Here is a 12,769-nt window from a genome sequence, read left to right as displayed (position 1 = left end):
GTGTTCTTCTGTTTGTGACTGATGCAGCTCCGTACATGAAAAAACTGCTCGTGCTCTTTGCATTTGACATGCTTAGCTCTCGGACTCCATAGAATTGCCGAGCACATACGTAGCTTGTTTCCAAATGTTGTTCGCCTAGTTTTCAATGTCAAGAAAATCTTCCTCAAGGAAATGGCACCCGAGATTCTGCTACCTCCTCAGCCCATTTTGACTAGGTGGGGTACATTGCTCTCTGCTGTACTCTACTATGCTGCAAATTTTGAAAAGATAAAAGAAATCGTCAACTGTTTTGAAGAAGAAGAATCTGCTGCAGTCAGGATCTTCAGTGAAATCATGCAGAAAAAGTCCCTCCACCACGATCTTGTGTTTATTGCTTCCAATTTTGCAAACTTCCCACAAGCTATCACTTCCCTTGAGAAATATGGCGAAACATTAGTGAATAACTTGCAGGTTTTCAACAAAGTAACTGACGATATTCGTAAAGTTCCTGGCGATGCAAGTAAAGACATACAAGGAAAATGTGAGAGTGATTTTAGGTAACAAAGATCTTGAAGAAATATAAAACATAGCTAAAGTTCTCAAAGGTGGTTGTTATGTACAAGATATCGACATGAATATAGAGTCTGTAGCTTGTTTCGGGTATGCACCAGTGACCTCCGCTGGGGTAGAAAGAGGTTTTTCACAACTGAAGCATATTCTGTCTGACAAACGGCATAGTTTAACACCAGATAATTTGGAAAAAAATGCTAGTAATTATGTGTAACCAGGCAACTTTGGTCTTTTAATGTAGTATACCTTTATATTATCATTTTTAACCATATTTTGGTGGTGGAAATACATGCCTTTTTTTGTCAATAAATGTCTTGTACGTTCCTTTTTTGTAATTTTATTATGCCTATTTGCCTGCCTATTTCAGAGATTTTTAGCGACTAAACATCCTGGCTCTACTCATAATGCATTGGCGAGGGAGTTTCAGTAATTTGATGCAGTGAAAACGATGAATCCGCTTGTGCTTCTTATAGTAACTTTCCTGTATGCCAACTAACCATGTTCATTCAGGTGAATAAAAGTTACAATCTTTGGAGATGACAACAAATCTAGTACATTTTGCAATTGGCACATTGATCAAGACTTGATACCTCACCGGCGGATATAATGAATGTGTTGACATGTCTTCACTAGAATGGATAACTCAGGGTGAACCATGAAATTACTGAAATAATAAAGGCTAACATACCGTTTGTCCTCATAACTGTTTGATACATCTACATATTGGCCTGCAGTGTCTTGTTAAAAAACAGACTTAATTTCTTTTGAACAATACCACCTAATCACTCATGATTTAACAAATATTCTTCTTAAATAGATGCCCTCACGTTATATTTCATTTGCCAAGTTCTGGCCATTCCCTGTTTATCCATAGCTTCTTGAAATCATTTTCCATCTTCCTCCATACTCACAGTTCCAACTAATTTAGTAACATCAGCAACATTTGACCCCTCAATCAAATCATTGATATAGATTGAGAATAGTTGTGGTCCAAGCACCAATTTCTGAAGTAAAACCTGCTATTCCAACTTGCCAACCACTGGTTTATTTCCACTCTTCGAAAACCAATTCTCAGTCAGAACATTACCCCCATTTCCATTTGCTCCAACTGGCTGGTGGTTGCTTCCTTTCTTAATTAGTAGGGTGACCTTACTACCTTCCAATCCACAGAAACATTAGAATTTGTAGAATGTTGGAAGAAGACATCCAGAGCATTCACTATACCTATACCTACTATACCTATGTTTTAATCAGGTTTCAAGTTCACCAACTTCACATATACTATTTTGACACCTGTAATATTTATTTTCTTTAATTCTTCATTTTACTACTTGCTTCATTTCACTTAGAATTGCTTTATACATCGCTACAATATTGATTTAGTCTGTTCTACTTGACAGATTTAACAATTTCATACAATTCTATATAATTACATTTTTAATTAAGTTTGTCAAAAAAAATTCTGGTTGCTTAGCATCCACCATTATTAAACTTATATCTGGAGCAACACAATTAATTTCTCATTCTTACCACAGGGTGTAGCCATAGAGTATTACCAAGAGCAAGGACAATTTTAGCTTCATGTGATTTATTGCTGATTTTTTGCTTAATAAATCTGGATACCTGTTTAAATCAAACAAAGATCTTTGTGAAAACTAATCTCTGATCTCAAATGTGCAACAAACTGTTTACTTATGAGACGTAACAGACTAACTCAATATTCAGTGTTAATCCTTGAACAAGTTAATTCCTTAATTTTGTACTTTCCAAAAATAACTGCATGGTTTTCTGTAATCGAAAAAAGGGTGGGGGAGGGGGGGATTGTACCATTACGAGTCAAATTTCAATTGATTATAAACAATGGATAACAGTGCTAAAAGTCAAAATGTGCTGGAATATAGAATATATTTTTGCATTGATATCATGCATTCCAAGTAATTTATCCATCAGATTCAGATTTGTTTTTCTGCCATACACAATAGGGTGTAATCATGTTCCTTGTTCTCATGAAACTCATGGTACATAGTTACATAATGAAAGGTGCAACATGGATTCAATGAGAAATGCAAAACGGCCTATGTTAGAAATGGGAAGTTTCATCCTTTCATCACTCATTCAGAGTGAAATGCTTCTTGGTGACAGGACAGTAGAAAAATCACAATTTGCAAATGTATTCTGCCAACAGTCTTCCAAAGTGAAGTGAAAGCAACTCTTATTGTAAATAGTTCTTCAGTTCATAAACCATGATTGTATCATAAATCCAGAATCACTATTAACATGAGAAAACAATATTTTTTGCCTTTTCAAATGTGGCAATGCTCCCTCTTACAGCTTGCTTGCAGCAGCAAACCAAGACAATCAATGGAAAGGTAATGACTCCTACAGATTTCTGAAATGAATGCCTTTTCCCCATTGTCAGCAAATTAAATGTCTTTCGGGAGATTTTAGTGGGATGAATGACTTCAAGTTCAGAGAGACCTGTCGTTATTAAATCATGTTGCACCATTCCACTGTACAAAACATCAGTTTGAACATCTAGTGAAAACAAGGTGTTTAAACATCTAGTGAAATCTGAGGACTTAAAATGCAGTTTCCCAAACCTAAACACATTTATTTTACCTGTGGATTCCAATCCTTTTCATGGTCAATAGGTTTCACCCGAGAGACGATAAATTCAACAATCTGTGGGGGTAGAACCTGGAACTTAGCTGGGAGCTCAAGCAGCTGTTTTTGCATCACACGTCCAGTTTGACCACTGTCGATATATTTCACTTCTACATTACTGAGAACTGTACTTTGATCTTGGTGTGGTAATGCCATTAATTGCACCCTTGGAGTATAACAAAATACATAAGTGAATAGAAAGTGAATGTTCAGAATTTTTTTAATTAGATTTAAAATAAAAAACTGTCGAATATCTGAAATGAAATTGAAAATACTGAATCAACACAAAATGCTGGAGTAACTCAGCGGGACAGGCAGCATCTCTGGAGAGAAGGAATGGGTGACGTTTCAGATCGAGACCGTAATCAGCATCCATGAAAGATAAGCAGTTAATGTTTCATTTAGTTTATAGTTTTAGAGATACAGCATAGAAGTAGACCCTTCAGCAACTGAGTCCACACCGACCATTGGTCACCCATTCACACCAGTTGTTTAATAGGAAACCCAGTGGTGAGTAAATACTGTCTTGCAGATCATGCCTCTGTGAGTAGTTTAATATAAATATTAAAGATGTACAAGTTTTACCAGAAGTATAGCAAGCTGCATGCCAAGGGATACTAGGTGGGAGCTCAGTTATTAAGTGGCAACCTCAGCTGAAAAAGAGAAATGTTCCTCCTCAGATGTCCCAATTTTTTTAAGACCATCATTGATCTTCTTGTTTTCTTTCAAATTTCTTCTGCACTAGCTACTTCAGCTGAAGTAGACTCTCTTGCTCAGAGGAGGGGAATCAAGAACCAGAGGACATAGGTTTAATATGAGGGGGGAAAGATTTAATAGGAACCTGAGGGGTAACTTTTTCAGAGGATGGTGGGTGTATGGAATGAGCTGCCGGAGGAGGTAGTTGAGGCAAATAGTATCGCAAGATTTAAGAAACATTTGAACAGGTACATGGATAGGACAGGTTTAGTGGGATATAGGCCAAATGCAGGCAGGTGGGACTAGTGTAGATGCGACATATTGGTCAGCGTGGGCAAGTTGGACGGAAGGCCTGTTTCCACATTGTATGACAATGATTCTATGAAATAAATAGGCAGTTCAGAGGTTTTAAACGTTGTAGATTAAGAACTTTAAACTACTTCCTCTAACTGTAAAGGATTCAGACCACTCATTTTAAGATAAAATAAGAAACAATAGGGCAGCGATACAAGCTAAATACAGTTGTTTGGTTAATACATTTATTCCAATCTTAATATTTTACTGTAATATGAAAATTATATTCTGTAACCACAATTTCTATTTTTCCACCCAAATAGATCCTAGAAGTGCAACACATTCCTGAAATATAATTCTTGAAAAATCCCACCTTACCTACAATACATTTTTTCTTTAAGTGCATACAGAGCAAATAGTTGAAATTGTTCTACCGGTTTCTGATAATTCTCATCCATGTAGTATTCAGCCATATCTTTTAGTAGTGTCAGATAATCATCTTCCAATGAGACTGGAGGATTTTCCCATTTATTTCGGTGATGGATTATTCGGCCATAGTAAATAGAAGCATTACTGACCCAAGTTGGAATTATCTAGAGAACATTCAATATTAATATGAGTATATTATTTTATTACCATATACTCTATATAATTATAAACATCCTTATTACAATGACCATAAAATATTACAGTATAGCAACAAACAGATCTTTTGCATTAATAATTACCTCAAAAGGGAAGCCAGTAATGTGAGACTTATTTACAACTATTAGGTGCCAATATAATCTATGAGCACATTTACCTGCTTACAAATACAATTGCTTCTTCGGGACCAAAAGGATTAAATACAAAAATTGCATTAAAAAAGTGGAGGTTTGGCAGCCCAGCAATCTAAAAAATGGTAGAGTCTACAAAGTACTTTTCAGTTGCAGCCATTATTGTAATTTAAGAAAATACGTCAGCAAATTTACCAGAAAACCATTATGGGATAAAACAAGTATCATAAACTTTTTAAATTCAAAACTCTGTTGATACATGGATATGTCATCTTCACATTAAAAAAACCTCATTAATTCAACATCAGTTAGGTTGCATGCATGTAAATTGTAAAATATTAGCTTTCAACGGGATTAACTGAAGCTGCTGTGCAAGTTAGCCATCACCCAGAACATTACTGTCATTAGTAAACACAATTGTGGAAATAATCTTCATATTGCTAATTTCTAAAAGAGAAAGCTGAATGAGAGAATGCAACAAAAACTTTAAATCATGTCCACAAATTAAGGCACAAAAATAAATTGCAAACAAGCTTACCTCAACGTATCCTTGAGACGGCAAACACTTTTTATCTGAAAGGCGCCGTGGTTTATCCATATTTGGGTGAATTTTATGACGACTTGCACAAGTTTTAATGTCTCTGAAATGGACATTGACACGTTAGAGTAAAACTTTTACGGAATCTTGTCCATCTGATATGGATTATAAAATATGAAAGAAGTATCAAACCTCAGCGACGGCTCAACCATGTCTGACGGGAATTTATTTTAAGAAATTTAAATGTCTTTGCAATTACTTTTATACAAACACTTTGAATTGCTTATTGTAAATCTTCCAAATTAAGAGTTAATTTCCTTTGTGATACCAAAATCAAGTTGTTTACAGTAGGCGTAGATTAAGGAGGCTAAAAGTGCATCTACACAAATATTAACATGTGGTTTAAGAATACCATGCTGATATGCAGAATGCACTCACAAAAAGTCTTCAAACTTTTTATGACCCCTTTTATTTTAGAGATATTAAATCAAGGCACGTTAATTCATTTTCCATCTTGCATGAAAATATTGCACTTTTAAGAATGGACCCATGGTATCGAACATTGGAAAATGTACTAAACAGCAAAAAAATCATTTAGTTTTGTTCCTATACACTCTTGATTTAAAAAATAATTGTATGTACAACACTAGCTAATCTATTTGATGAACTTAGAAACATAGAAAATAAGTGCAGAAGGTCACCGCCATTCATTGTGATCATGGCTGATCATCCACAATCAGTAACCTGTTCCTGTCTTCTCCCCATATCCCTTGGTTCCACTAGCCCCAGAGCTCTATCTAACTCTCTTTTAAATTCATCCAGTGAATTGGCTTCCACTGCCTTCTGTGGCAGAGAATTCCACAAATTCACAACTCTCTGGGTAATAAAGTTTCTTCTCACCTCAGTTTTAAATGGCATCCCCTTTATTCTTAGACTGTGGCCCCTGGTTCTGGACTCCCCCAACATTGGGAACATTTTTCCTGCATCTAGCTTGTCTGGTCCTTTTATAATTGTATACGTCTCTATAAGATCCCCTCTCATCCTTCTAAACTCCAGTGAATACAAGCCCAGCCTTTCCAATTTTTTCTCATATGACAATCCCGCCATCCCAGGGATAACCTTGTGAACCTACGCCGCACTGCCTCAATAGCAAGGCTGTCCTTCCTCAAATTAGGAGACCAAAACTGCACACAATACTCCAGAAGTGGTTCACCAGGGCCCTATACAACTGCAGAAAGACCTCTTTACTCCTATACTCAAATCCTCTTGTTATGAAGGCCAACAAGCCATTAGCTTTCTTCACTGCCTGCTGTACCTGCATGCCTACTTTCAGAGACTGGTGTACAAGGACACCCAGATCTCATTGCACTTCCCCTTTATCTAATCTGACACCATTGAGATAATAATCTGCTTCCTTGTTTTTGCCGCCAAAGTGGATAACCTCACATTTATCTACATTACACTGCTTAAAATGGAATCATTTTCAAGGTCATATAATTGTCATTTGCACATACAACAAACATCAGCAATTAAACAAAGTTTATCTGTTGTAAACTTCTCAATTCAAAAATAAGAGTGGATTACACCTATGCTTAACTTGAAATTTGATATTCCACTGTCAGGTATCAAACCCAAGTTAATTACATGAAAAATCCCTGATCAAGTGAACACTTTTTGTAATGGATGTTATAAATAAATTGAGATATTCTTGGTATTTCATGTGACCCAGAGCTAAAGCATCTAATGATAACCAATTATAAATTCATCTTTTCCAGAAAATAATGGACACATTGTGGTATTTCCCTCCAGCGAATAATGGTAAAGCCTCATCATTGTAGTTACCAAGATATTTCCCACAACTTTCCTTAAATTGACAAAGCAAATCATTGTTAAATAAATTTCTTACCTGCAGATTCCATACGCTTTGAGGTATTGACATAGGGATTTGTCATAGCAATTGTCATCTTTGTCATTCAAGTTAGAAATAAACTTATACAATTCAGTAGGAATTTTGGCTTCTGTTCTTTCTAGGTACTGAAGAAAGGAGACTATTTGAGGAGCATTTTTGTCACTCATTATTATAATTGACTGGGTTTGAAGAGTTGATTCCTGGTATTAAAAATAATATTTTTATATCATAATAGGAAGAGTCTAATTTGTTAAAGGTTCTAAACATATCTTTAGCTGTAAGGTAATACCAAACAAATTGCACAAGACAAAAATTGTTGATATTTTTCCAAGAATTTGAAATTAAATTTATCGAATTCACATCAATCCCTCTAATTTCTTCCTCAAAGAAAAACAACAAAACCATAGTTAGCTACTAAAATAACCATAATTAGAAATTGCATCAATTTTAGCATCCTCTGAACCTTTCAAGCCAATTTTAGTAAATTCCTCATTTAGCTGCAGGTGTTGGTTTACAAAAAAAGACAGTGCTGGAGTAACTCAGCGGGTCAGGAAGCATTTCTGGACAACATAGATAGGCGACGTTTCGGGTTGGAACTCTTCTTCGGACCAACTGTGGTGGGGGAGAGGAAGAAAGCTGGAAGAGAAGTGGAGGGAGGACAAATCTGGCAAATAACAGGTGGATACAGGTAAGGGTGGATTTGATTGGCAGATGGTTGAACAAAGGCCAGAGATGAAAAGATAAAATGTGTGAGAAGAGGAGATAAGGATAGAAGAGGTACGTACTCATTATGAAGCCAGGGATTGAATATCAGTGGAATGGGGATGGGGAGGGAAAGGTTTACATCCAGGAGGACAAGAGGAAGAAAAGAGGAAAAAAATAGAAGGGGTGTTTGGAGGTTAGTTATTCAAAATTGGATAATTCAATGTTCATACTGTTAGGTTGTAAGCTACCCAAGCGGAATATGAAGTATTGTTCCTCCAGTTTGCATGTAGCCTTACTCTGGCAATGGAAGAGGTCCAGGACAGAAAGGTCAGTATAAGAATGGGAAGAGGAGTTAAAATGGTTAGCAATCTGGAGATCCAATTCAAATGGCCATTTGACGCAACTATGCAAGCCTGCAAAATACCAAATTACGATTAACATGATTTGAATAGGAAACAATGTGGAATTTAATGATTCTAGTAATATAGCACACTAAAACGTTGGGACTGGATATTATAAATAGATGTGTAGCTCTTTACAACGTCAACACATATTGTGGAGGTAGCAATATAATTATATTGTAATTATAACAGTAGCATTAGTGAACTTGTCTTGTAAAATCGTAAATTTAATTGCATTTTTCCTTAAAATTAACAATACCTCTATAATCAGGTTCTTAAAATTGTCGACCATGCAACACAGGCGAGCTCCAAATATTTCCTGAGATGAAGGAAAACTATAATGGATTACACTGGTGGCATCTGTAATTCCCAGCGCGTGGAGGCACTCATCTGTTGTGACTGTTGGGAAAATGTTTAAAACGATATTCAAGATTTTTGAATGTACTGGAAAATTTATGGTGCATTATTATGCAAAGATTTTCTTTTGAATACAACAAATAAGTCCTGCAAAATGTTTGGACAATTAATATTGTGGCACAGCAACAATGACAAACCAAATACATCTCCACATTCCTGGAACTAGGACTCAGAAACCCCCTATGCAACTGGATCCTCACCTTCCTGACAAAAGATAGGCGACAAACATCCTCTGCAACAATTTCAACATTGTTGCCTTCAATGGCACCACTGAAATAGGCCAGATCTTGAACAAGGACAAGATGAAATACAGGAAAGAGATAGGGAGCTTATTAGCACAATGTCAGGACATCAACTACACCCTCAATGTCAGCAAAAGGAGGAGCTACTCATCCACCTCAGGAAGTGAGATGGACTATATGCTTCCGTCTCCATCCGTCTCCATCAACAAGGAATAAATGTTGGTGATATGTACACTTAAAAACTTGAAGCTTAATCCTTGTCCAACCACATTGACAGTACTTCCAAAAAAACATACCAACTGCATTAAGATACATTAAATGCTGGAGTAACTCAGCGGGACATGCAGCATCTCTGGAGAAGGAATGGGTGACGTTTAGGGTCAAGGCCCTTCTTCAGACTGAAGTTTGATAAATCTGAAGTCTTGACCCTAAACGTCACCCATTCCTTCTCTCCAGAGATGCTTCTTGTCCTGATGAATGACTCCAGCATCTTTTGTCTACCATCGATTTAAACCTGAATCTGCAGTTCTTTCCTTTTCCAACTGCATTACTTGTTCAGGAGGCTAAGGATATTTATCATGTCTCCAGTGACTCTTCCACATACACAGCATCAAAAGCATTTTATTCTAACCTATCACGGTTTGGTAGAGGCAACTGCTCTTCGTAAGACATGAATTTGCAGAGATGTGAATGCAGCCCAGCTCAATATACAAACCAGCCTCCCTGTCGCTTTCCTCTTTCCCCCATCATCTACATCACTTTGCGCTGCCTCAAGAAGGCAGCCAACATTATCAAGGACCACTCACACCACAATAATGTTTTTCTCTCCTCTCCCATTGGGCAGAAATTACAACGGTTTGAAAGCATGAACCAGATTCAAGAACAGCTTCATCCCCACTGTTATCAGACTCTTGAATGGACTACTCATATGCCACGGATGAATTCCCAATCTTCCACTCTATTTCATTGCAGCCATTATTGCACTTTAAAAAAAATGTGCACTTGCTGTGCCAGAACACTATATTCTGAATACTGTTTACTTTCTCTTTTGCACCATCTGATGCTCTCAAAGTGTGAATTGCTTCGGTAGAATGCAAAGGTGTTTCCACTTTATCTCTGTACACACGAAAATACCAACAAACCAAACCATTTCCATTTTGTGACTGTGTACAATACACTTCCATGGTATCAAGTATCAAACAAAAAAGTATGATCATTTAAATGTAAAGGTTAGACACAATATTGCAATAACGTAATAATTCACCATTTTATTTGTTCTTGTACTAAGATTATCTTTTTGAACTTGCAGGACATAGTAATGACCAATCTGGGCCATCCATTCTTTTTAAAAATATTTTTAATTACATTTTTTTTTCTTTCAACTTGTAAAAAAGATTTTCATTAACGAACATACTTAAATTGAATATATTCTCTGCACATTTTGGAAGCTTATTAAAATACATACCTAATATTACATGTGTGCCAGGGCTGAATTTATTGTTCCACTGTTCCATTATTTGGCTCAATTGTAAGCTTATTCCTTCATGGGCTTTGATGCAGAAATTTGAATTGCTCTCCAAAGCCTAGAATTTATGACCAAAAGGAATTCAAATAAACACTAGTTTTAAATCCAGGGTTATCTGAGTTATGCAGTGAGCCAGAAATTCACTCAGGTGTAAATATTCCAGATACAGTAATTCAGTATTGAACCTGCACAAATTTCAAACACCTACAAATGAGATCATTTATTTTGTATCCAATGTATTTCAGCAAAAACATGCCTCAAGATTCATTAAAATGGTATGATTTTATTGAAAAATGCAAAAGTCAACATTTTACAATCAGAGTAAAAGGTTATCAAAAATGACTAAAATAGAATGCAATTGAATGGAAAAGAAATAAACCTGAATTGTAATGAACATGTTACAGTAAAAGACCATTTGATCAAAATGGTTTATGCTCATTCCACCTGTTGCCTCCTTATATGGGATAGGTGAAGATTAAACAAATGCATGAAAAAGATAAAGTAACGAGGTACAAATCAGACTTTATTGCAGAGAGAGAAAATAGACACAAAATGGTGGAGTAATTCAGCGGGTCAGGCAGCATCTCTGGAGAGAATGGGTGACCTTTCGGGTCAAGACCCTTCTTCAGAGAGGTCATGTACCAGGCACACTGAATCTGTTTTAGTTCTCAAGATCTAGAACCTCAAGTTCAGAAAAATTACTGATAAATTTCAGCAAGGCATTAAGTGGGTGGTATCATAGATAAAGAAAATAGTTATCAAAAATTACAATAGAATCTTGGGAAGCTGAGCAAGGTGGCTGAGGAATGGTTAATGAAGTTTAATGCAGGTAAGTGTGAGGTGTTGCAACTTGGGAAATCAAACCATGGCACGATCTTCACAGGGAGGCGAATACCGAAGTTAAAGTGTTGTATTTAAATGCGCGAAGTATAAAAAATAGTGGATGAACTTGAGGCTCAGTTAGACATTGGCAAGTATGATGTTGTCGGAATTACAGAGACATGGCTACAAGAGGACCAGGGCTGGGAACTGAATATTCAGGAACATACGACCTATCGAAAAGACAGACAGGTGGGCAGAGGGGGTGAGGTTGCTCTGTTGGTAAGGAATGATATTCACTCCCTTGCAAGGGGTGACATAGAATCAGGAGATGTAGAATCAGTATGGATAGAAATGAGGAATTGTAAGGGTAAAAAGACCCTAATGGGAGTTATCTACAGGCCCCCAGACAGTAGCCTTGACATAGTGTGCAAGTTAAATCAAGAGTTAAAATTGGCATGTCACAAATGTAATGCTATGGTGGTTATGGGAGATTTCAACATGCAGGTAGACTGGGAAAATCAGGTTGGTACTGGACCCCAGGAAAGGGAGTTTGTGGATTTCCTCCGAGATGGATTCTTAGAACAGCTTGTACTGGAGCCTACCAGGGAGAAGGCAATTCTGGATTTAGTGTTGTGCAATGAACCTGATTTGATAAGGGAACTCAAGGTAAAAGAGCCATTAGGAGTCAGTGATCATAATATGATAAGTTTTAATCTACAAATTGAGGGAGAAGGGAAAATCGGAAGTGACAGTATTGCAGTATAGCAAAGGGGATTACAGAGGCGTGAGCTGGCGAGATCTGACTGGAAGGAGACCCTAGCAGGGAAGACGGTGGAACAGCAATGGCAGGTATTCCTGGGAATAATGCAGAAGTTGCAGGATCAATTCATCCCAAAGACGAAAGATTCCAAGGGGAGTAAGACGCACCCGTGGCTGACAAGGGAAGTCAAATAAAAGAGAAGAAGTATAACATAGCAAAGAAGAGCGGGAAGACAGAGGATTGGGACTCTTTTAAAGAGCAACAGAAAATAACTAAAAAGGCAATACAGGGAGAAAAGATGAGGTACGAAGGTAAGCTAGCCAATAATATAAAGGAGGATAGTAAAAGCTTCTTTAGGTATGTGAAGAGGGAAAAAAATACTTAAGGCAAATGTGGATCCCTTGAAGACAGAAGCAGGGGAATTTATTATGGGGAACAAGAAAATGGCAGACGAGTTGAACCGGTACTTTG

At 36.9% G+C, this 12,769-nt stretch overlaps 1 protein-coding gene across 1 annotated transcript in view; it reads right to left on the bottom strand.

The window, feature by feature from the left end:
- tdrd12 (tudor domain containing 12) overlaps nt 1-12,769 on the bottom strand; it is a 75,941-nt gene that overhangs the window by 24,752 nt on the left and 38,420 nt on the right. Inside the window, exons 19-25 of the mRNA XM_078401536.1 lie at nt 10,657-10,774; nt 8,792-8,931; nt 7,424-7,626; nt 5,518-5,620; nt 4,582-4,796; nt 3,169-3,379; nt 2,080-2,172 (exon numbers count right to left, since the gene is read on the bottom strand). Of these exons, the coding sequence (XP_078257662.1) occupies nt 2,080-2,172; nt 3,169-3,379; nt 4,582-4,796; nt 5,518-5,620; nt 7,424-7,626; nt 8,792-8,931; nt 10,657-10,774 (1,083 nt within the window). The remainder of the gene's footprint in view (nt 1-2,079; nt 2,173-3,168; nt 3,380-4,581; nt 4,797-5,517; nt 5,621-7,423; nt 7,627-8,791; nt 8,932-10,656; nt 10,775-12,769) is intronic.

The sequence above is a fragment of the Rhinoraja longicauda genome, chromosome 6, assembly GCF_053455715.1.
Source record: "Rhinoraja longicauda isolate Sanriku21f chromosome 6, sRhiLon1.1, whole genome shotgun sequence".
NCBI classification, from domain to species: domain Eukaryota; kingdom Metazoa; phylum Chordata; class Chondrichthyes; order Rajiformes; family Arhynchobatidae; genus Rhinoraja; species Rhinoraja longicauda.
The sequence above is the reverse complement of the archived record's forward strand: the minus strand, read 5'-3'. Positions and strand labels throughout refer to the sequence as shown.